Source organism: Tympanuchus pallidicinctus, unplaced genomic scaffold (genome assembly GCF_026119805.1).
Source record: "Tympanuchus pallidicinctus isolate F22 unplaced genomic scaffold, pur_lepc_1.0 scaffold1, whole genome shotgun sequence".
Classification (NCBI taxonomy): Eukaryota; Metazoa; Chordata; class Aves; order Galliformes; family Phasianidae; genus Tympanuchus; species Tympanuchus pallidicinctus.
The window spans coordinates 12,058,477-12,079,367 of NW_026294618.1; the positions used below are offsets into that span (position 1 = coordinate 12,058,477).

A 20,891-nucleotide genomic window follows, 5' to 3' on the forward strand; every position below is an offset into this window, starting at 1 on the left:
CTGCTGAAGTTGCCCTATGTTGCCAAATGGCAGTATGGTGTATAAAATGAGTGTGTTCTGGCATTGCCACTGGTGCATGCTTACTAATTCTTTTGTCTCCACCTGTTAAGTCTTTTAGGGTTTCTTTATTTATTTTGGAAAACTTCCCACCAACAATTATTGCTTAAAGTTATATGTAGGGAGGGAGATATTCAAGGAATTGGATGTGGTTGTGAATGAAGATACAGAATTTAAGGTGTTGGCCTCCTGAGTTGACTGGATCGTAAGGAAAGAAATCAATGGAAAAGATAAATCAGAGAGTAGATATCAGGAAGAAATTCTTTACTATGAGGGTGATGAGATGCTGGAACAGGTTGCTCAGAGAGGCTGTGAATGCCCCCTCCCTGGAAGCATTCAAGGTCAGCCTGGACGGGGATATGAGCAGCCTCATCTGGAGGGAAGGTTGTAACCAGGTGATCTTAAAGCAATCTTAAAGGTCCCTTCCAACCCAAACTATTCTATGATTCTACAGTATTTGGTATATTACACTAGACTCTAAGATACTGTGAGTTAAATTTCTACTTAAAACTTACTAGTCAACTCAATATTTTAATTCCAATTCAAAAAGAGTGCATCTGCTATACAGGCAAGGATAAAGTGCATGTAGTTTTCATTGTGTAGGGGGTTCCAGTTGCCATCCTGAAACAAGTTCAGGAGAGTGTGTTCTGAGTGTATTTCAGTTTATTAGTTTATTTTAGAGAGCAACACTGAAAGAAAGTAATAGCTTTGATAAGTACAAAAATAAATTCCAAAGTGCTGCTTAGGTAATGATATATCAGCTAGTTTCTTAATTGCCTTAAGGTATTTGATTAATGACAGTAAACCCTAACTTAAGCCTCACATTTCTACCTCCTCTAAATTAGACACGCAAGTGTTATCTGAATTTTACAGATGGGCAAAGTGAGGGAGGGCAAATGTACTCAGCACAACTGCCAGCAAACCTGCACACAGTTAGGGAACTGGAGGTGTTCTGAGTCTCATGGTCCATTCTTAATCCATAATTAGGAAAAAAAGAAACTGGAAAACCTTGTGTGTCAGAGATCAAGAGATCTACTCAACATTGCTACTTATTCTGACGATTTCTGATTTAAATTGTCTATAAATATTAATAATATTAGTCTTGCTCTTTCCTCAAAATTTTATAATAATTTGATTTATACCTGCTTACTAATTCTAGTAATTTTTAGCTTTTTTTTTATATCCCTGAGTCAACTAAAACCCTATTTTTGAAAGTTGTCTGTCGCAACACAGACTTCTTTCGCTTGATGTTTGTAGAAACAACCGTGCAGATGATTTATGGCCTCACAAATGATTCTGTTTGACTTTTAAGTTTTCATAACGTGGTTTAACTCAAGACAGTGTTCTCTTCTTTATTATGGTCACAAATGCAGCAGACATCTCACCCAGAAAGTCTGTCAGGTGTTTTTTTTTTTCTTTTTCAATGATCTAGATCAGATTCAAGCTTTTTGAACGTCTTTAATTTCCAACCAAAAAAAAAAAAAAGATTTTCTGTAATGCCTTCTCTGCTTTTATCAACATTTTCTATCTGAAGGTGAAACGCTGTAACAAAAGAATATGGAAGAAACTTCGTAATTGAAAGACATGTAAATCTTACTGAGCAGACTAACCCCTAGAATATAAATGTATGGTTTTGTGACATAAGGGAGCATTAGTCCTAAGCAATTGAAGCTATGCACACACACGTCCACAAGTTATAATGGGAAAATGACATCTGACATATTTTTTCCAGTTTCTAAACTTTTGTTTGAATGTAGATGAGCTCAATAATGTGGATTTAATGCAAAATTATATGTAGCAAAATAGTGCTGCCATTTTAGTGGTCTTTACTATGGGACATATTATAAATCTTGCATGTCTGTCAAAATGGCAAGAGGAACAACTCAGATTTGAAGTCTTTCACTTTTTATAAAGCTTTATTATTAAGTATTTTTACAAATTAGGAGCCGTGAAGGTAAACTAGTGATTTTTTTTTTTTTTTTTCTTCATGTCTGAGTAGAAGAATGAAACCATGCTGCTCATCTACAGTGGGTCGTGTTTGAAGTGACTGCACTGTTGAGACAATGAAGGCTGTATGAAAAAGGGTTTGAGCTGTGCATTGCAGGGGCTTCACCAGTTGTATCATAGCCCACGGTTATTCCACAGAATAACAATGTGCATCAAGATAATGGAAGATGAAATGAGAAAAAAATGGAGATCAGATGAAAAAGTATAGTTGTAGACGGAAGGAAAACAGTCCGTATATTTTATAATATGTATAATATATATTTTATAATTGTACTTTTCTAAAACATGCAGAGTTGTATGTACTGCATCAAAATTAGGTAGCTAAATTGATGGAGAGAGGGAATTGTCAATGTATGACTAGTCAAGCACAGTTGAGAAGAAGGCAGTTCCTTGCTCAGTGTTCCTCTATTCTTTCCTCCAATTCCACTGTTTTATAAATAGCAATAAATAGTGATGATTATTTTTTTTTTAGCTGAAATCTGAATAATGGTAGTTTGTTTATTTCTATTGCCTTTTTTTCTGTCACTATTTAGACAAATCTCTTTAGGTTCTAGACAAATCTGTCCAGGTGAAGTAGGGGGAATCAGAAGGCGATGGGCAACTACAATCCCTTGCTTTCAGAATGACAGTTCACATCTAGATTTTGTAGACGAAAAATAGTTTTTCACTCTTTACAACTTCTGTTGTAGTTACTTTTGCCTGGATAAGAAGCTCCTAAGCTCCACAGGGCAAAATTTTGCAGCACAAAAAAGCTTTGGAGTGATTAATTTGCAGCACCATGCACTGATAGAGTATAAGGCAAGAGGCCAAAAGATGAGAATAATGGAAAGCCAAAGTGTTCTCCCAGCTGTGTTAGTTGCAACGTGCTGGGAGTAGGGGACTCTTGATTGAGTGCAATAATTAGGGTAACTTTGCTTCCCTGAATGTCATTCTTGCACATCTTATCTTTCAAGAAAGCTTTAAAACAAATTTGCTTTTCCTATATTGATGATTCTGCAAATTAGAATTAAAAATAACAGCTATGTAATTTAAGAACATGTACTCTTCAAATTGTTTTGGAACTGTCTTCGTTTAACCTTCTGGAATACTTGCATTTCACAAGTTGCAGTAATACAGTTTCATAAACCATTGCCCTTTTCAAATGACTGTCAGTATTGACTTCCTAAAATCACTTTTAATAAGAGAGAAACACGACCAAGAAGTTTGCTTTGAAAAATCCACTCATTTAATCAGTTTCTTGGCATTCCTTGGTCCTAAATTAAAATGAATAGTGTGGGAATATTTTTTCCTGTGTATGTTTAGTCACCTTTCCATGTAGCACATGGATGTGGGAGCTAGCTTGAGCAACTGACATCAGGAGAATAAATAAATCTTCAGTTCTCTTGCGCTTGCTCCAGTTTGGACAGAAAAAGCTTTAAAAATAATAAAAAGCTGGTGATAGTCAATACAAATAACATCTTTTCCTATATTAGGTTTGAAGGGGGGATTAGATGTCTGATTAAATTTTAATTTGCAAAGTGCTGATGTTTTAAAATCAAGGTCAAGATGTTTGCCTGCAGAAATTCTAGAAAAAACTTCAGTCAGAAGATGTCAGTAATGTCTGAAGTTTTACTTTTGACTCATCCTTTAAGGAACAGACATAACATTGCTCAGATGATCCAGTGACCAAGATGATTATGATGTGAAAAAGTACTCTACATTTATCAGGGCAGGAATTTTAAATATCTATTTCTTCCGCATCTTACAAATCTTTGGCAGCATAAAGTGGGAATTTAAATTGGGAGCTGTGTTTAATTAATAAAATGTAATTGTAAATATCAAAATAATTTTTCTATCACAATTGAAACATGAAGTTCGTGTTTAGATTTGTGTCTTTAATCTATTTTTATCTGTTGGCTTTGGCCACCATGTAAGTAAGGCAGCACGTGTTTTTCTTCTAAACGCTTTCTTAACCTAGACTTAATGCATTGTGTAGTTTCTTTACCAACTATGAAGCCAACTTTTTTTCAAACAATATTCATCTGCTGTTTTGTTTTTAAGAAGAAAACAAATAGTTCCAGAAGGTAATCTTTTCATATTGTAGGTTATAGCTCTCTTAAGAAATAAAGTGGGAAGCTTATATTGATTACTGCTTCCAACTAACTAATAAAAATATTCATTTTTTCTTACAGGAGATGACCAGATGGAGAGAAAGGGTCAAGTTTTAATCCTTTTAGTGGAACAAGCTCTCAGTTTTCAGGACTACAAAGCAGCTAGTATGCATTGCCAAGAACTCATGACTGCAGGTGAGGTAAAATAACAAAGGTGCCATGGGGTGATGGTGGTTGGAAAGCTTGCTCTGAAGTATGTTTCTTCACACTGATCCATTTCATTCAAAAAATCAGCTACTTTGTACAAGTCAGCATGTCAGCTGTGCTTGGTGTGTAGCATGAAATATAACAACTTCCATTTATGTCTCAGAACTACAAGATAAGTCACAGTGTATTCTGGTGCAGCATTGTTCTTTGAGAATTTGCTCTGCTGAGGTCTCTGAAATGGAAATGTATACCGTAGTTCAGATAATCCTTTTCTTTCTGGGTCAGAAGCTCACAAGTGTATCCTACTAGGGTTTCCATTTGTAATGGGATTTTCTTTTTTTTTTGTGTGTGTGTTTCAAAAAAGGAGTCTTATTTTCTTGTCAAGTTGTTTAAATAGTCCAAATGCTATATTTTGGAATTACAGAATCATGGAAACATAGAATAGTTTAGGTTGGAAGTGACCTTTAAAATCATAGAGTTCCAAGCCCCCTGCCACTGATTGTGTTTGTTGTAATCACATGTGAAACAGTATTGCAGTTTAACTTGTATTTGTCCATATGTGTTCAGTATTGCTGTTATATACAGTTATACTTACCTCTGAAATTAGTTGTGGAATGTATTTTAATTTTCTTTCAAGCTGTTGCAGCTTGCAAAAGTTCTCTGCAATTGCTATCCCACTTATTCATTGCTTGAAAGAATTAAGAATTTTTGTTAGACAGCTGGGTGGGAATATTTCATTCATTTTTCTATATGAAATATGCTTACAGTATTGTAGAATCTAGGAGTAAGTGGTGACTTTTGTTTCTTATCAAATATTACAGGGACCTGATACTCTGTTGCGTATAGTCACCATATTAGGCACAGACAGTACTGCTGCAGTCTGATAGGGCAGGCGTTTGAAAGGATCTTTGCTGTGGCAGGGGCATGCTGTTCACTCTAGGTTATCCAAGTCACTTCAACGAGTCCTTAATAAGAGATTTAAAGTGGACTCATGTGTGAGGTTTTTCAAATGACTTCCTATCAAGATAATTAACATATTTGTGCTATTTATGTAATTCTTATATGTGAGGATATGAATGAGAGTAAAGGATATGTATGTTGAGATACTAAGGAATATAGGTTTTGTTTCTCTGGCTCTTTTTTCAGCCACAAATTTGAGAGAGGGTGAAGAAACAGATGAATTGAGGTTATTCTAGTTTATCAGGTGACAGGTGTTAAAGGGAACTTTTGCTCTTTTTTTTCCTTAAGTCTATCCATCCACTGTCCTCCACCCTAGTAAGTTTGTTCTTGTTCTGCTCTCTCTACTTTCACTGCTGCTTCACAACATATAGGTCTCTTCTAAGCATTGTTACATAATGAATGCTCAATTAGGAGTGCCATTCTTGTAATATATTTAATATTATGCTCTGAAGTACGTTTTTTTCTTACTGCTAGTGTAAAATTGTAGTGTGTAGGCATACAGATTGCTATCGTAAAGATATCTGCGACATGGTAGCAGTGAGTCTTCCTTCTGTTTGGTCAGTCTGAAGTTGAATTATATCAATCTGATGGAGCTTTTGCAGTACCTTTCTCAGGGATTGTGTTGACAGGAGTATCGCATGCCCTCCTTTATCTCATCCAATGAGAATACTGCCACTTGAGAAGCTTACTCAGAAGTAAGTTTTGTGTTCCCTTGTAGGCTATGCTAAAAGTTGGGAAGTATGCAGTCAGCTTGGGCAATCAGAAGGCTACCATGACTTGGGCATGCGTCAGGAACTCATGGCTTTTGCTTTGACACACTGTCCCCCAAGTGCTATAGAGGCATTGTTGGGAGTGAGCAGTTCATTGCAAACCCAGGTACGTCTTTCTGAAACTTCTTTCGTACAGTTAACTGTGTACTAAGGTATTAAAGGGAATTTCTGCTCAGTTTTGTTTCCTGAAGTCTGTCTGTCTGCCACCCCCATGGCAGCAAGCTTATACTTGTTCTATTTTCACTGTTTTATTTCAGCATAAGTTTTCCTATAAGCTGTTTATATGATGCCTGCTCAGGTAGAAGTTCTTATTCAGTACTTCTAATGTTTTAATTTATTGCCCAATTTAACAGTCTATCTGCAAGTACATCTAAATCCTTTTTCTAATGTTATCCAGGTTCTGTCTTCTGTTTATATGCTGTAAAATAACTTAATTAAATGTCCACATAAAAGTTAATTAAACGCTTTTTTCATAGATTTGTTTCTGTATAATACAACTATCTTAGAAGTTTTATGTTCTGTCAGAAGATACAAGGGGGAAAGGGGAGGAATAGATACAGTACATGTGCAGTCTAATTAAGGCAGCAGCATGTACATATCCTTTTTCATTATAAAATTGCTTGTATTGCTATGTGTATGAAAAATGTAGGAAACATGAAGGCAGTCTCTACAACTTTGGTAGCAGGGTAATAGCAGAATGAAATCATACGAAGTGTTTGAAGTGAAGTCTTGCTTCTGTATGCAGTCATATTTGGACAGGTATCTACTTCAGTTATAAGCTTGAACACAAATGGAATCTTGGCAGAATTGATACCTGTGCAATATAAAAATAAAAGCACATTTCCATCCCTTATGTGCCTATACAAACAAATAAAATAAAACATATGGTGCTGTATAAAGCAAAATGTGATATGCATTCTGTCAATTAATTGCCCGTTTATTGGTGCATTTTTCCTCTTTTCCTCTTTAACATAGTGCCAGTGATTATTAGCTTTTTGCATCCATTTTTCAAGGGACGAGATTCTCTTCTTCATTCACAAAGTTTGGTACTGAGTTGTTTTCTTATATTTATATTTAGATAAATGCAAAAAATCTTTATCAGCAGTTCATGGTAACGAGATGAAACTAAAAGACTGTGACTGAGTTTCTTTTGTAGAACTTTGTTAGTTCTCGGGCTTGTTAACGTGACAGCTCTGCCTAGCACCTCAGTGGCACAGTTCCCATAATGAGTATTTTTGATGAAATCCTTCAGTTTATGTGATTCAGAAGAGTCTGTGTAGTCTAAAAAGAACCCAACAATTCTTACATTGCATGGAAAAAAGCACTGCACAGAGTTCAGAGTGAAGGGAAAGTCATTTTTCCCTGGGACTGGACTACATGAGTAAGAAGATGTCAAATAAATACATTTTTTTTTCTTTTTCTCCCTACACTTTTTGCCTCCTCTCTTCTTGTTTTCCTCTTATGGAAGCTTTTGCATCAGAATTTCTTGACGTTCCTGTGGAATCAGTGTTTTATATTTTGATTATTTGTTCTGGTAAGAGATTATTCTGTCTTCACAGATTCTCTATCAGGCTGTGAATTACCAGTTGCTTCCTTCAGAAGGAGGAGAGAATGTGAATACCTCAGGACCTTCTTCTCTGATGAGTAAGGATACAGAGGTAATCTTTATAGAGAATTTTTACAGTAGTAATGGTTTTACTTTGTATTACGCTGAAGAGCTGAGTTTGAGTGTGAGCAACATCTGCCTATATACTATGTCAAATGTGCAGTGTTTAGGGCTGCTAATTTCCATTTGATTGTTATGGGTTCAAGAGTTTTGATTTGTTTTTTTGTTTATTTGTTTTGTTTTGTTTCTTCCTTAAGAAAAGAAAAGAAAAATCTTAACATCATAGGAAAAAAAAAACAGGAAAAAAATATATATGTAAACCTAGAGGCAGGACAAGAGGGAAGTGCAAAAAAACTTAAGAAAATAAATTACATTAAAGTTCGTTTGTATTTTTTTATCTGTGTTTGCAAATCAAAACACTTGAAAATAAGCCTGTGCTATGTATTCAGAAATATCTTGAGTTAGACTTTTTCGGTTTCTACTGTGTATCGTGAGATACATGATTTCTTCACCATTTTAGATACTGCATGTGAAGTAGTTTTTTGTGTGCAAAATCAGAAGATAGATCAACCCTGAGTTATTTCTGGAAGTAAAGGAAGGGGAGCAGAAAAGTCTACCGTTCTTTTCTACTTTTCAAGTTTATGATTTAACTAATTTAATTTTGTACATGTACAATTGAGAGTACATTTTTCTTTTTAAAGTTGATGCTGTTTTCCTTTTCTGAAAGAAATGAATTCTTTTTCTACCTCTTTGGAGTCTGGATAATTCTAATTTTGATTAAGAAGTTGTTCTGGGGAAAAAAAATTATGTTTAGTTTAGATCCTTTTTATTTTTCCTTGTGTCTTTTCTGTTAAATTCAGTTTTTCTTTAGATGTTAAACAAATCTCAGATTGGGAGGAAAGAAAAACTCTTAAAGAAATATAAAAAAGTAGAGAAGGAAGGAAAGAGAGTTGTTTCGTATTGTATAGGCTGTTTTTTGTTTGTGTGTTTTGTTTTTAGAAAAATAGTTGAATTGCAGCCTATTTAATGGTATTTTTCCCTTGAAGGAATTTCCATGAATGATAGCCATAGATGGAACGTGTTAGTCTTTGTTTTTTGTGTATTTAATACTGTATTGCTAAAATAATAACGTTTTGTCCTATTTCAGAATATTACACAGCAAGTTCTGTACGGTTACTTATTTTAACTTTTGTCCTCGATTGGATTGTTTAGGATTTATGGCTTCTTGCATTTCTCACAGTTTTACAGCGCCTCAAGAGAGAACATAGCCAACAATAATTAAGTGCTGTGTAATCCTACCTTTGTTTTAATCAACATCTGATGTAATATAACTGTTTTACTGCTGTAGCATGCTCTGGGAATTCTTCCATCTGGAATCTTTGAAACTGCAGGCAAAAATATTACTGTAGCTGCAATTTCTAATAGTTGTGATATATATCTACACACAAATGTATGTATATAAATGCAATATACATATGCGTATGTGTGTGTGTGTGTGTGTTTATATACGTGTGTGTGTGTTTTTTTTTTTTTTTGTGATTAACTAAAACTATCTTTTGTGGGTTAGTAAATGTACTGATTTTAATCCATTAATTGACAAATTATAATGCTCATAGGAAGAAATAGCTGTAATTATTGGAGGTGTGATATTCTTCATGGAGGTCATTTACTGTCACTGAACTCCTGTGCTGGGGAAGAGGAGATCTCAAGGTGGATTCCATTCTTGCACTGTTTAAACTCTTGCTGGCAATTTAATCAATGATGCACAGAGAATACTGCTGCTAACTAGCCATTACATGCTTGATTCACTTATTTAATCAAAGATGTCAACAATTTAAGATGTCTTTGAGGTATCCTCCTGTCCTTAAGCTACTGACCCCAAAAGTCTAGGTCCTCTTGTTAGACCTAAAAGTATAATGAATATATCCTAATTACTACCATGTGTATCAGGCTGTCATCAAAGCTTGTGTTTCAAGTAGCTGAATGAAAACAAATTGTCTGTGCTTAAAATTGCATTACTTCCTAGGTTCCAATGACAGTATTAGCCTTAATAAATCATTAGACATCCAGTGACACCTGAATTCTAGTGCTGTAATCTTGAGGTGCATCCTTTTTGTAATTTCTAATCTACGTGTTGGTTTATGTTTGCAGGAATTTTTGATATTTATTTTTTTGTTTAACTACAAATCCTTTAGCTTTCCTTTCATGTAATCAACATATGCAAGTTTTCTTTAAAAAAAAAAAAAAAAAGTACATATTCTGCTATTCTCATTTGTTACTTTCAGATGTCTATTATTGCATAACATATATTCAGGGTATGCTTTCAGCATATTTGGATCCTTGTACATTGGCTAGTTGTCATTTAAGGGAACAACAATGACAAATCAGTGTGGCAGGTATTTTTTTATCACTCTTCTGTGGCTTTTTTTAAAAAATGAAATGGTTGGCTTTCTCTTTGTTATTAGGTTAGACTGTTTGAATCTGTACAATTATATGTATATAAACACATGCAAGTATTTTAGCTGTTAATTTAGATTATCCTGATAATTTATAATTTGTTGGATTTTTCTTTTTTTATAGCGATTTAGATTCATGTAATCTTTTTAGATGCTAAAAGATTTTCCTCAAAATCTTCAAGCTGTAATGTCCTCCTAAAGGATACAATTAAACTTATCTTACTACATTGGATCTTTAATATTATTTAGGGAATAACATAGATTTACAGAGGTTAATTCAGGATAGCGTAAAGTTAGGCTAAAAGTGTTACAGTTCAAATTACAGAGAAGAAAGGCTTTAAGTTTTGATATGTTGTACTTAGTATACATTTTGTTCATTTGCGTCTGTTATGAACAGTTGTGGACTAATATTTCCCATTCACTTATTACTTTTGCAGATAAAATTCTATTTCAGTAAACTTTGCTGTAAGGAGATAAAGCCGTAAAAGTTTACTGTATGGACAGGAATATTGATATTGTGTGGTGTTGGAAACCATATTTACGTTACCATGCTAATTATGTGTTTATGTACTAATATGTAAACTTCGTAAAGTATGCCACAAACATAAACCTTTCATGGCTGAAACAATTAGCACAGATCAACCAAATGGATGTTTTGAGTATTAATTAAATACTTTACATGGCAAAGAGCTTATGCAGAAAGCTTTCTTTGTCCTGTATGTGAAGAATTGATTTTAGTGTAAGTCTGCTGACTCACTCGAGTGAAGATGTTTTGCAGGAAACCATAAGGAGGTCTCACTGTGGCCTTCCAGCTCTTGAGGGGAGCTTATAAGCAGGAGGAAGAGCAACTTTTTACATGGACTAATCGTGATAGGAGAAGGGGAATGGCTAATTTAAAATAAAATAGGGGAAATTTAGGTTAGACATTTGGAAGACATTCTTTGCTAGACGGTGGTGAGCCCCTGGCACAGGTTGCCCCCACCAGTTGCGAATGCCTTATCCTTCAAAATGTTCATGGCCAGGTGAGGTGGAGCCCTGGGCAGCCTGATCTGGTGATTGGCAATCCTGCCCATGGCGGTGGAGTTGGGACTAAATGATCTTTAAGGTCCCTTCCAACCTAAGCCATTCTATGATTCTTTGAATGTGTGTATGTTGCAAAAATGTCTTAGGCTTGAGAATAGACTAAGATTCTTCATTGCATTCTGTTACATTTACTGTATTTCTATCTACCTTGTAAGTGCTGAGTGAGAATTTCAAGTCTTGATACTTCTTTGCTTTCTGTGGAGATGATTGTTTACAGTTTACTGAAAACTCAATAAATGCTACCTTTAATAATATAAGATTGTCTCTACTATCAGGTTGCTTGAATTGCTGAAGATTAACTTCAGCATGTTTGATGTTCTCAATCACAGAGAGATTGCTTTTTTTATTGCTGAGTACATAAATTAAAACATTGTCATGATAAACTTTGGAGTTATGTGCAGTTGCATCTGGACATGTGAGATTACAACTGAATAAGAGGCAAAATGTTCTACTGATAGTGCTACTGACTTCAGATTTAAACTGTTACTTAACTTTTTTTTTTACGACAGCCATTGCCTAAATTAATGAATATTGAAATAAGTTATTAATACAGCATATTAACACACTGTGTGTAAATTCTAATGTGTTTTGGCATTAGGTCATTACTGTAATTAAAACATGGGTCTAACACTTATCATTGTGTGTTGGATGTGCTCGCAGGATGATACCAACATCTCCGCTAGCCAGTCTGCTGATTTGTTGTACTGGACAACAACAAAAACCATGAAGGTGTTGTCTAACACAACTATGACTACAAAAGCTATGCTGCATGCTGTCAGTGATGGTCAGTGGTGGAAGAGATCACTAACTTACCTTCGACCGTTACATGTAAGGGATTGCTGATGTGTCTTGAGACGTTTACATATTTACTGATATGTTACTGTAGGAGGGCTCCTTGTAGATACCCGACAACTCAAACTAATAAAGTAACTACTTACATCAAGGGGCTGTTGACAAGCGAATCCCAATGAAATAATGTGCTTGAAGGTGTTTCCTCTTCCTAGTTTTTCTCTTGCTTTTGTTTTTAGCTTAGTGTGAGAAGGCATGGTTTAAACTTGGTTGAAATTCAGAACTTTGGAGAATAGAGCACAGTGAAGTTAACAATTTAAGTACTGAAGTTATCTTTGGAGCTGTTTATTTTTCAGGTTTTTTTTCTATGTTGCTTATTTGAGTGGATTTTCTATAATATTCTTGATACCAGTTTCTGCAATGTCACTGTTAAGTGTGATTTAAAAATTAAAATAAAAAATCTTTGTGTAGGATGTTGCTTGTCTTACTCTCCATTGATTTCAGGAATATTTTTACTTTATACTATACTATATACTTTTGAATAACAGTACAGAGGTTTCAATGAAGTTTTGTTTACAACTAAGCTGTACCTTTTTTTCCTTTCCCCAGGGACAAGAACTTGGAGATGTATTAAAAAGTGGGCTGGGAGAAAACATCACTGTGGAAAAGCAAGGCTGTCATCCATTTTATGAGTCTCTAATTGCTGACCCGTATGTTGCAGAAGTAAGTTTCAGTTACAGAGTTCTGAATCTTTTTTTTTTTCTAGATTTATAAGTAAGTAATGTATGTATTTTTGATGATACGTTTGATTTGCGAGAATCTGAAGTTTTGTGTGAAAGTAGGAAAAATAGAAGACAGTGTGGAGTCAGGTTCTGGACTGGAGGTGGTTAAAACTTGCCTTGATGTGGTCCTGTGCAGCGTGTTAGATAACCCTGTCTGAAGCAGAGGCACTGGGAGTAGGTGATCCCAAGTGGTTCCTTTTATCCTTAACTATTCTCTAATTCTGTGGATAAATTCCAGAATGAAATAGAAATGAGAGCAAAAGAAAGAACTGAGGTTGATGATTGTAACTGCAGTGTGTAGTGTGCATGCATCACTTTTCATGTTTTACTTCTAGTCTGAAATCAGCTACGGTACATACCAGAACAATTCTTTGGAAAGTTTTGCAGAAGTATTGTTGAGGACAGAAAAACTCACAGAAACGAAGAGTGAAGCAAAAGACCTGCTTCCAACTACAGAAGGTATGAGTGTGTGTGTGTGTGTATATTCACTCTTGTACTTAACTATAATATAGTAAGTACAGCAGAAGCTTTGGATGAGTTTAAGTGTGGAGAATGGTATATAATGCTTTCAGTACTGTTTTGATAGTTTGTACAAATTATTCTAGTTTAACTTCATGGGTTGGTAAGTAGTCTTAATAGGAGTAGGTACAGTTTTTAGAGAAGTGCTGTTTCTAAAAGGAGTCGCTCAGTAGAAACCAGAAATTTTAAATATGAAAGTTGGCTTTAAATAAATAGAAACTGTTGTTCGGAGACTGACAAGGTTATGAACATTATGAAGAAAAAAAATGCTGAATATTTCATTAATACTGCAAACTACACATATTTAAAATGAAATTTACAACACATTGTTAATATCTCTATTTGTTCAGAGCTCGTGCCCTTGTTTAAACAGCAATTCTTATTGCAGGATCATTGCAGTATTTCATTTGGTATGTAACTGCTCAGTTTCCGATTTCTGGAAACAGTAGAACTTTTTGTCTTTTCTTAAATTTTTAAATTTTATAGATCATACTCAGTGACTTGTTAATGGAAATTGTTCCACTTTTTAAAAGCAAAACAAAACTCTTTCAGTTGTTTGATATTCCTTTTGGCAATTTCTTGCAAGTTTAAGAAATGATCTGTTTAAATATTTACTGTTAGTGCCTTTTGAAGGAAGAAATCTATTATATTTTACTCCATGGGAAGATCTGCCAAGAAAAGTGAGTGTATTAGTTCACTTACAGGATGAGAAAAGTTTAAAGTGAGACTTTCTTCATAATCCATGCAGTTTTATTTCAAATGTTCAATGAAAACCATATTATTTTACACGTATACAGTTCTCTAATTTCAGATATGTGCTATTTCTACAAATAACTACTACAGTTTAATTGTAATAATAATATATGTGACATAATGTCAACAATCACAAACATAAATGAGGATACATTCGTGTGAAACATTGGAAAATTGACGCTTCCTAGGTGTTGGTAAATTACATTTGTCACATTTTCTTCCTCTTCCTTCCAAAAAAAGCTTGTGTTATAAAGTCAAAATGTGCACGAGAAGTGGAGGAAAAAAAAAATAAAAAAATGAAAATATTTCTATATGTTTGTAGGCACTTTGTTTATCATTCGTTATCCTCCCTATTTTGCTATTCCTGTTATGTTTAATCCCTTTGGCAAACTTCAAGTTTGGCAGCAGTCTGAATAATTTTACGTCTTTGTAAGTTTTGCAAAGATATGTGCCAGGACAAAGTGGCATCCTGCTAATATCCATAGTCTCCAATTTCAACCTGGTGGTTTTACATAGCGCTACATGGCGCTATAGTGGAGACATAAAACTGAATGATTTTTGTCTTCATGTATTTGTGTGTTTGCATTGGTAGAAGGATGTACATAAGTACGTGAGCACATACTTGCACACAGGCCTCCCCAGAAATGTGTATGTATATATTTATTCAGTACAGAGTGTATTATTTCTCAGAAGAAATGAGAACGGAAGTAGTTCTTACTCTTAAGTACTCTTAACTGGGAACTTTATGTTGAGCTTCATGCAAGAGTGTGAATGAAATCATATACTGGCTATGGTGCTATTGGTTTGGTGCTGTGTTGTTGTGATTGTTGTCTGGAGGGTGAAATATTTGCTAGCTGGACAGTTGTCTAGTTGCAGATGTTAAGTTGGAAGAGAATACAGTGTTGTGTACCCTTCAAGTTTTTTGGTCATGAATTCTCCAAAGAAAGGGAAAAGAGGTCAGAGCTGAAGTTCGTCTTTTTCTGCTTGCAGTTTTTTCTGCTTAAGTAGAGATGCTACAATACAAAATATCATTTTTGCAAACTAATTTATAAAGATTTTGTTGTTAGGTTTTGCCCAAGTTCTACTGTGTTTTCTTGAACAGTATCCAGGTTATTTTGAATGTAGTAGAAACAAGCTGTCAGCAGCAAGAAACTAATGGTAAAAGCTATTTGAAGCATAGAATCTAATGAACAGTTTTGTGTTTGCAGTAGCTGAAATGTTACCATCCAGACAGCCTCTGTGAATACCTGTCACATAGAAATTTGCTTGTTGTATCTGGCTGGGGGCCAGTACGTAAATCTTCAGCCTAATGGCAAGTTAGTGATAATCAGAAAATTATAGTTGATCATTCAAACGTTCGTATTCGTTGGAATAGAGAATTCTTTTGGGGGGAACTGTGTGCGCAAAGTAAAAGCGCTTCTTGCCAGCAAGCATTAGGAGTCGTTTTCACAATATATATAGAATACAGATACTTGAGACTTTCTTAAAATAAGCAAAGAGAGATTTTGCTGACTGGAGGAAAAAAAAAAAAAAAAAAGCTTTTTTTTTTCCCTAGTATGCTTATGATTCCTTTAGCAGTTTCTGATCTGAGCTTCCTTAGATTTTTGAACTTCCTTCTGGAATTAATAGCTTATGTGCAGTTTTGGGAGTAGGGAATATTAACCTCATCAACATCATTATTTTGCAACTGTTGAATCTTCTGTAGCAACCGCAGTGATGCTTCACTTTAGTACAAAAGAAAATAATGCATAAAGGAGCAAGCCTGTTATTAATCATCAAATCATAGGCATTTTCTCTGTATCTGTGCCACCTTTGTTCCCTTTTTTTGTGAAAAGGAAAATATAATGGTTTCTATTTTTAAACAAAAAGGAAGTTGGGGATTTATAATGTGGGGAAAGCAGATAACTTCTTGTCAGTTTTATTTGAAGTATGTCTTTTATGGTCAGAATCATTGCAATTAGGAAAAATATGATTTGTATTCATTTCTACTACGTCTTTGTGCTTCAACTTCTGTTTCAAATATGTGACAGCAGCCTAGGAGGTTATTGTTCAGTGGGTTTCGTGTGCATGTGAGAGGTTCTGTGAAGTGTGTGTGTGTGTGTTAAGAATTTTTTTTCCCCTTCTCTCCTTTTCCTTGTATTGAAATGTAAATATGCTGGAAGAAGACTAGCTAATCTGTTTTCTGTACTCTAAATTTTCTTTAGATGTAGGAGTTTCTGGTTTGTTTTGTTTTTGCTGTTTTCCTAGTGGCAGAAAAACAAAGGAAAAGCAGTTGTAAGAATTATGGTGTCTACTTAAGATCTTAGTTTTCCTATACTTCCAGTTTTCTTAGTAATTTCATTTTCTTATCTACCTTCTAAGTTTAGCTTTAGAATTTGTCAAAAATGAACACTAGTATTTAATTAAGGAAACTTCTCTTTTAGTTATCTGTATGCTGCTTAGTAACAGACCTAATTGTAGTCAGTGATGCCTTTCTAATTACACGATTGTCCAAAGCTTATATGTAACTGTAGCTTATAACTTCTTAGTTGGAAAATGCATTTTAGGTATAGTTGTCTATGATATAGTTAAGTGATTTTTTTTTTGCAGTTCTTTACGATGTGTTTAATTCAAATAAACTTGTTTCTCACAATAATGTTTTGGGGAATTTCCTCGCATGTTCTTTTTGTTTTAGTGTTTCTTATTTTAAAAATTATGCCATTTGTTGCTCTTAATTTTTTATTTTAAGTTAAAAGTTTTTGATATGTCATTTTGTATTCAGTTGTAAGTGAATTTGAGCTCATGCTTGAAAAGAAAACATTTTGTGCAATTCCTCTAGTTGGTATCTTGTAACATTTGGAACATCGTGTTAGTGCCTTGACTTTACAAGAAACATTTACTTTTAGTAAATATAAGTACTGATGATCTTTCAGTGGCTTTGTTTAACATCTGTTACCACGCTCTCATTCTTGTTTGGTTAATGCATGGAACACTTTGTTGGGAAATCAAGGTAAAGCTGTGTTGCAGTTTAATTACATATTCTCTGTTTCTGATTAGTGTTTAATTAAGTATGTATTAAGTTCTTCAAGCTAGCGTCTAATAAAATAAAGATAAGTGAAAACCATTTTATCTGCTAACTGTCAAGGCTGGATGGGTCAGTAATTCAAGCATTATTTTCCTTCCATATATACTGCAGTTCTGTTACAACTGGCAAGTGATGCTTTACCAAATGATATGGCCCTGGCTCTTGCCTATCTGCTTGCACTGCCGCAGGTATGTTGATACTGATTTTATACATATGTTTTTCAAAGGACTTCAGAATTGCGTAAGAAAATGTAATTTCCTTAGAGTTTTCTTGGAATTCGAATAAAAAAATAAATGTTTTGGACAGGTGCATTTAAAGGTAATTCTGCATGCACAAATGCTATTGGACTAGGTTACAAAGATGGCACTGATGAAGTGACATTTTTGTCAACAGGCCACTGACTGACAGTTGCAGTGTAACTAAGAAATATAGTAATAAATTTTATGGTATAGGATAAGCAAAGCCATCATTTGGAAATTTGGTTAGGTGTTTGTGCAAGGAGAGAAAAACATATTAGTATAGAATTATCTTTGTGTAGCACAGGAAAGCTGTTGATTTATTTCTGTGCCAGAAAAACATAGTCAGAGTTATTTCTAAATCACAGCAAGGAGCTTTTAGAAAGTTTGTGCGCGTAACATTGTACACTTGCTAATTCTTTCATTTAAATTAATGCTTTCTTTCTCCTAGGTGGTGGATGCCAACAAATGCTTTGAAAAGCAATTGCATTCTGCAATATCCCTCCAGCTGGCAAGTTATTACTATAGCCTGCAGATCTATGCTCGTTTGGCACCATGCTTCAAGGACAAGTGCCACCCTCTCTACAGGGTTAGTATTTTTTCTTTTTAAAACCATATTCATTTCTGTGCAGCATTAAAGTTATTTAAATAATTGGTTACATGAGTTAAGCCTGTTAAGGAAATGATCTAACTTGCTCTGTGAGCAGCTTGGTAAGTTATGCATAATGTTTCTTCCACAGTGCTGTAAACAGACAAGTACTCAAAAAAAATTCTGGAAGAGTATATTATCTGTTCCGAATCACAGTTTCACTTCCTAGGATGAGTTAGGTGCCTACTTAAGCGAGAACAACACTGTCCAAAAAATTTCCATGGCCTTTCTTGACATATGTTGTTCTATATTTTAATTCACAGATGGTGTCCTGAGAATTCATCCTCATTTATTGATAAAGTTGTTAATTTCCTTGTTGGTTTTGAAGCAGCATGGCTCTGTTTGTAATTCATTGCCTTTTATTAAAGGAGCTGTGCAACAAACAAACTAAATATGAAAGATGATATACAAAAGTTTGTCAGACTCAGGTTTCTTAGTAGGAATTACAGTTGATGCAAAAGTCAGGTTCTAAATCACAACAGGAAATATTCCTGTAGTCCATTGAAACTGATATCTTGTCCAACAATTCTAGCTGAATTTTTAAGAAACTGTATTGAAGGATGGAGAACTCTTTGCTTCCTGTATTTGTTTTAAAGAAACATTGTATAAATCTTTCAAAATAGTACATGGGGGTACCTCTGGCACAGTGGCAAAAAATTTCTCAGAATGAAAATTGTTTTATTCCAAGAATAATAGGATGGTGGTGGTAGGGAGAGTTCCTCTTCCATTATTTTTAGGACTTTCTAGTTAGTTAAGAAACATGTTTTGAAGGAATCTATAGGACTAGAGGGAATGGGCTCAAGTTGTTCCAGGGGAGGTTCGTGTTGGATGTTAAAAAAAAAAAAAAGTTTCTTCTTCAAAAGAGTGGTGAGGCACTGGAATGGGCTGCCTAGGGAGATGGTGGAATCTCCGTCCCTGGAGGTACTCAAGAAACATTTAAATATTGTACTAAGAGATATGGTATACTGGGAAATGCTGGTGGTAGGTGGATGGTTGTAGTTGATGATCTTCTATGATTCTTATGAATCAGTAGTTCTGTTGGATCCAGGCTTAACTTTTTACTGTGACCTGAAATACTGTTAAAATCTGCACATCAGAACAGAATCACTGGTTTCCAGGAGTTCTCATTATCTTCATTATACTATTGATATGTAGAAGAAAATCAAGTGGAGAATGTATATTTTGATGATGTTATTTCTTTGTAATAAGGAGAAACAAAGAGTAAAGCATCTCTCTATTTTTGTACCCAAGATGACTTGATTTTGAAGTTGTTATTATAATGTAAACATAGTTTATGGCATTTGAGCTGTATTAGCTTCTTACTGTGAGGGAGACACTAATGGAGTTCTACAACTTAATAGAACCATGGATAAAGATCTGCAAGAATTATGCCAGATAGAAGAAATGAGAAAAATAATTCAATAGTAGTAGAATAGGCATGGAAAACATTGATGTGAGGTGATTCTCATTACCCTTTTAGGAGCTAAATTTTATATATATATGTAATTATTTTAAATGTGGTCTAAGTATGTTCTGGGTCTGCCTGGAATGGAGTTGATTTTCTTCATCACGGCCCTTCTTCCTGTTGCAGCACTTTGCATTTGTGGCTAAATGTGTTGATAACACAGCAGTGTTCTGACTGTTGCTGAACAGTTCTTACATAGCCTCAAGGCCTCCTCTCTTTATCCCATCTCTTTCAGATATGGCAGTGAAAACCCTGGCAGTGATGCTGGCTAGCTCCTTAGGAACCTTTGGATGCATTTTGTTTTGACATCTAAGCTGATTATATCCAGCTTAATTAAGCAGTCCTTAAGTCTTTTCTACAGTGAATAATGCCTTTCTCTCCCCAGCTTGGCTTCTAGGTCCAGGAATCTGGGATACTTTGACACTGAAAATCAAGGCAAAATAAAGTGAAGAGTGGACCCAAAATTTCCAGTGTTCATTTTGCTGCTGCTGTAACTATAGAAACCCTTCTTATTATTCCTGGTATCCATTCAGAATTCTGACTTGAGCTAACTTTCTAATTCCAATCCTTTGTCTCTAGGCAATGTTTCTATGTTCTTCTATCCTTTCAAAATTACATTTCTGTAATATTCATCCTTCTCTTCCTTTTTTGTAACCCTTTCTTTTTTGAGCTTAGTTAGTAGTTAGTAACAAGTCACTATGTCTCAGTAAGACTGCTTCTGCTGCTGCTTTCTGTATGTGCATTTTGAGAGTTGTCTCTGAATTATTCTGTAATTTTAAGATGATCCAGCTCACCTTCCCCTCTACAGTGATTTTCAAAAGCTGACAGGTAGGATTGTATGGGAGGAAGGCTACCTTTAAAGGCAATGTCTAATGTCTTAGAGGCCAGCATCTTTATCTTCCTGTTAGCCTTCCTTTATTCCTTTGAAATTTCTGTGTTTTGGTCCCAGCATCAAGGTCTGATGTTTAATATCACATTCTGCAGTGGTTTTTCTTCATCTGTACCTGGCACTTCAGCAATCAGAATTGCTTTATTCTGCCTTGTTGCCTGTCCAGCAGATTTTACGGAGAGTTTTATGTAGGAAACAAGATTCTTGATTTTACAGTTCTCTGAAGGATTTTGTTAATCTTTTCTCTTTCAAGTGGTCTGTAACACTTAATCTACTACAGTGTTTCTTTCTTCTTCTTACTGTAATGTTTCTTTCTTTTTCTAGATTCCCTCTAATCATGACCCACATTTTTCCCTATCAATCTTTCCACAGAAAGGCTGAATTTAAGCAGCTTTATCAAATATAGCTTTACTCTCTGCTTTTTGTGAAGATGCTCTTTCCGTCCATTATAACACTCCAATCATCTGAGCTGTCCCACTGTGTCTGTAACCTCATAATGTCATAGACTG

General features: G+C 34.8%; 1 protein-coding gene across 3 annotated transcripts in view; it reads left to right on the forward strand.

Moving 5' to 3' along the window:
* The window catches only part of NBAS (NBAS subunit of NRZ tethering complex), a 156,941-nt gene that overhangs the window by 54,609 nt on the left and 81,441 nt on the right, over positions 1-20,891 (forward strand). For 2 of the 3 annotated variants that reach the window (XM_052703407.1, XM_052703229.1), the window contains exons 33-40: positions 4,236-4,349; positions 6,040-6,197; positions 7,651-7,749; positions 11,897-12,064; positions 12,635-12,748; positions 13,143-13,266; positions 17,255-17,331; positions 17,831-17,968. In XM_052703407.1, coding sequence (XP_052559367.1) covers positions 4,236-4,349; positions 6,040-6,197; positions 7,651-7,749; positions 11,897-12,064; positions 12,635-12,748; positions 13,143-13,266; positions 17,255-17,331; positions 17,831-17,968 — 992 coding nt within the window. The remainder of the gene's footprint in view (positions 1-4,235; positions 4,350-6,039; positions 6,198-7,650; positions 7,750-11,896; positions 12,065-12,634; positions 12,749-13,142; positions 13,267-17,254; positions 17,332-17,830; positions 17,969-20,891) is intronic. The other variant, XM_052703322.1, reaches the window with a different exon arrangement.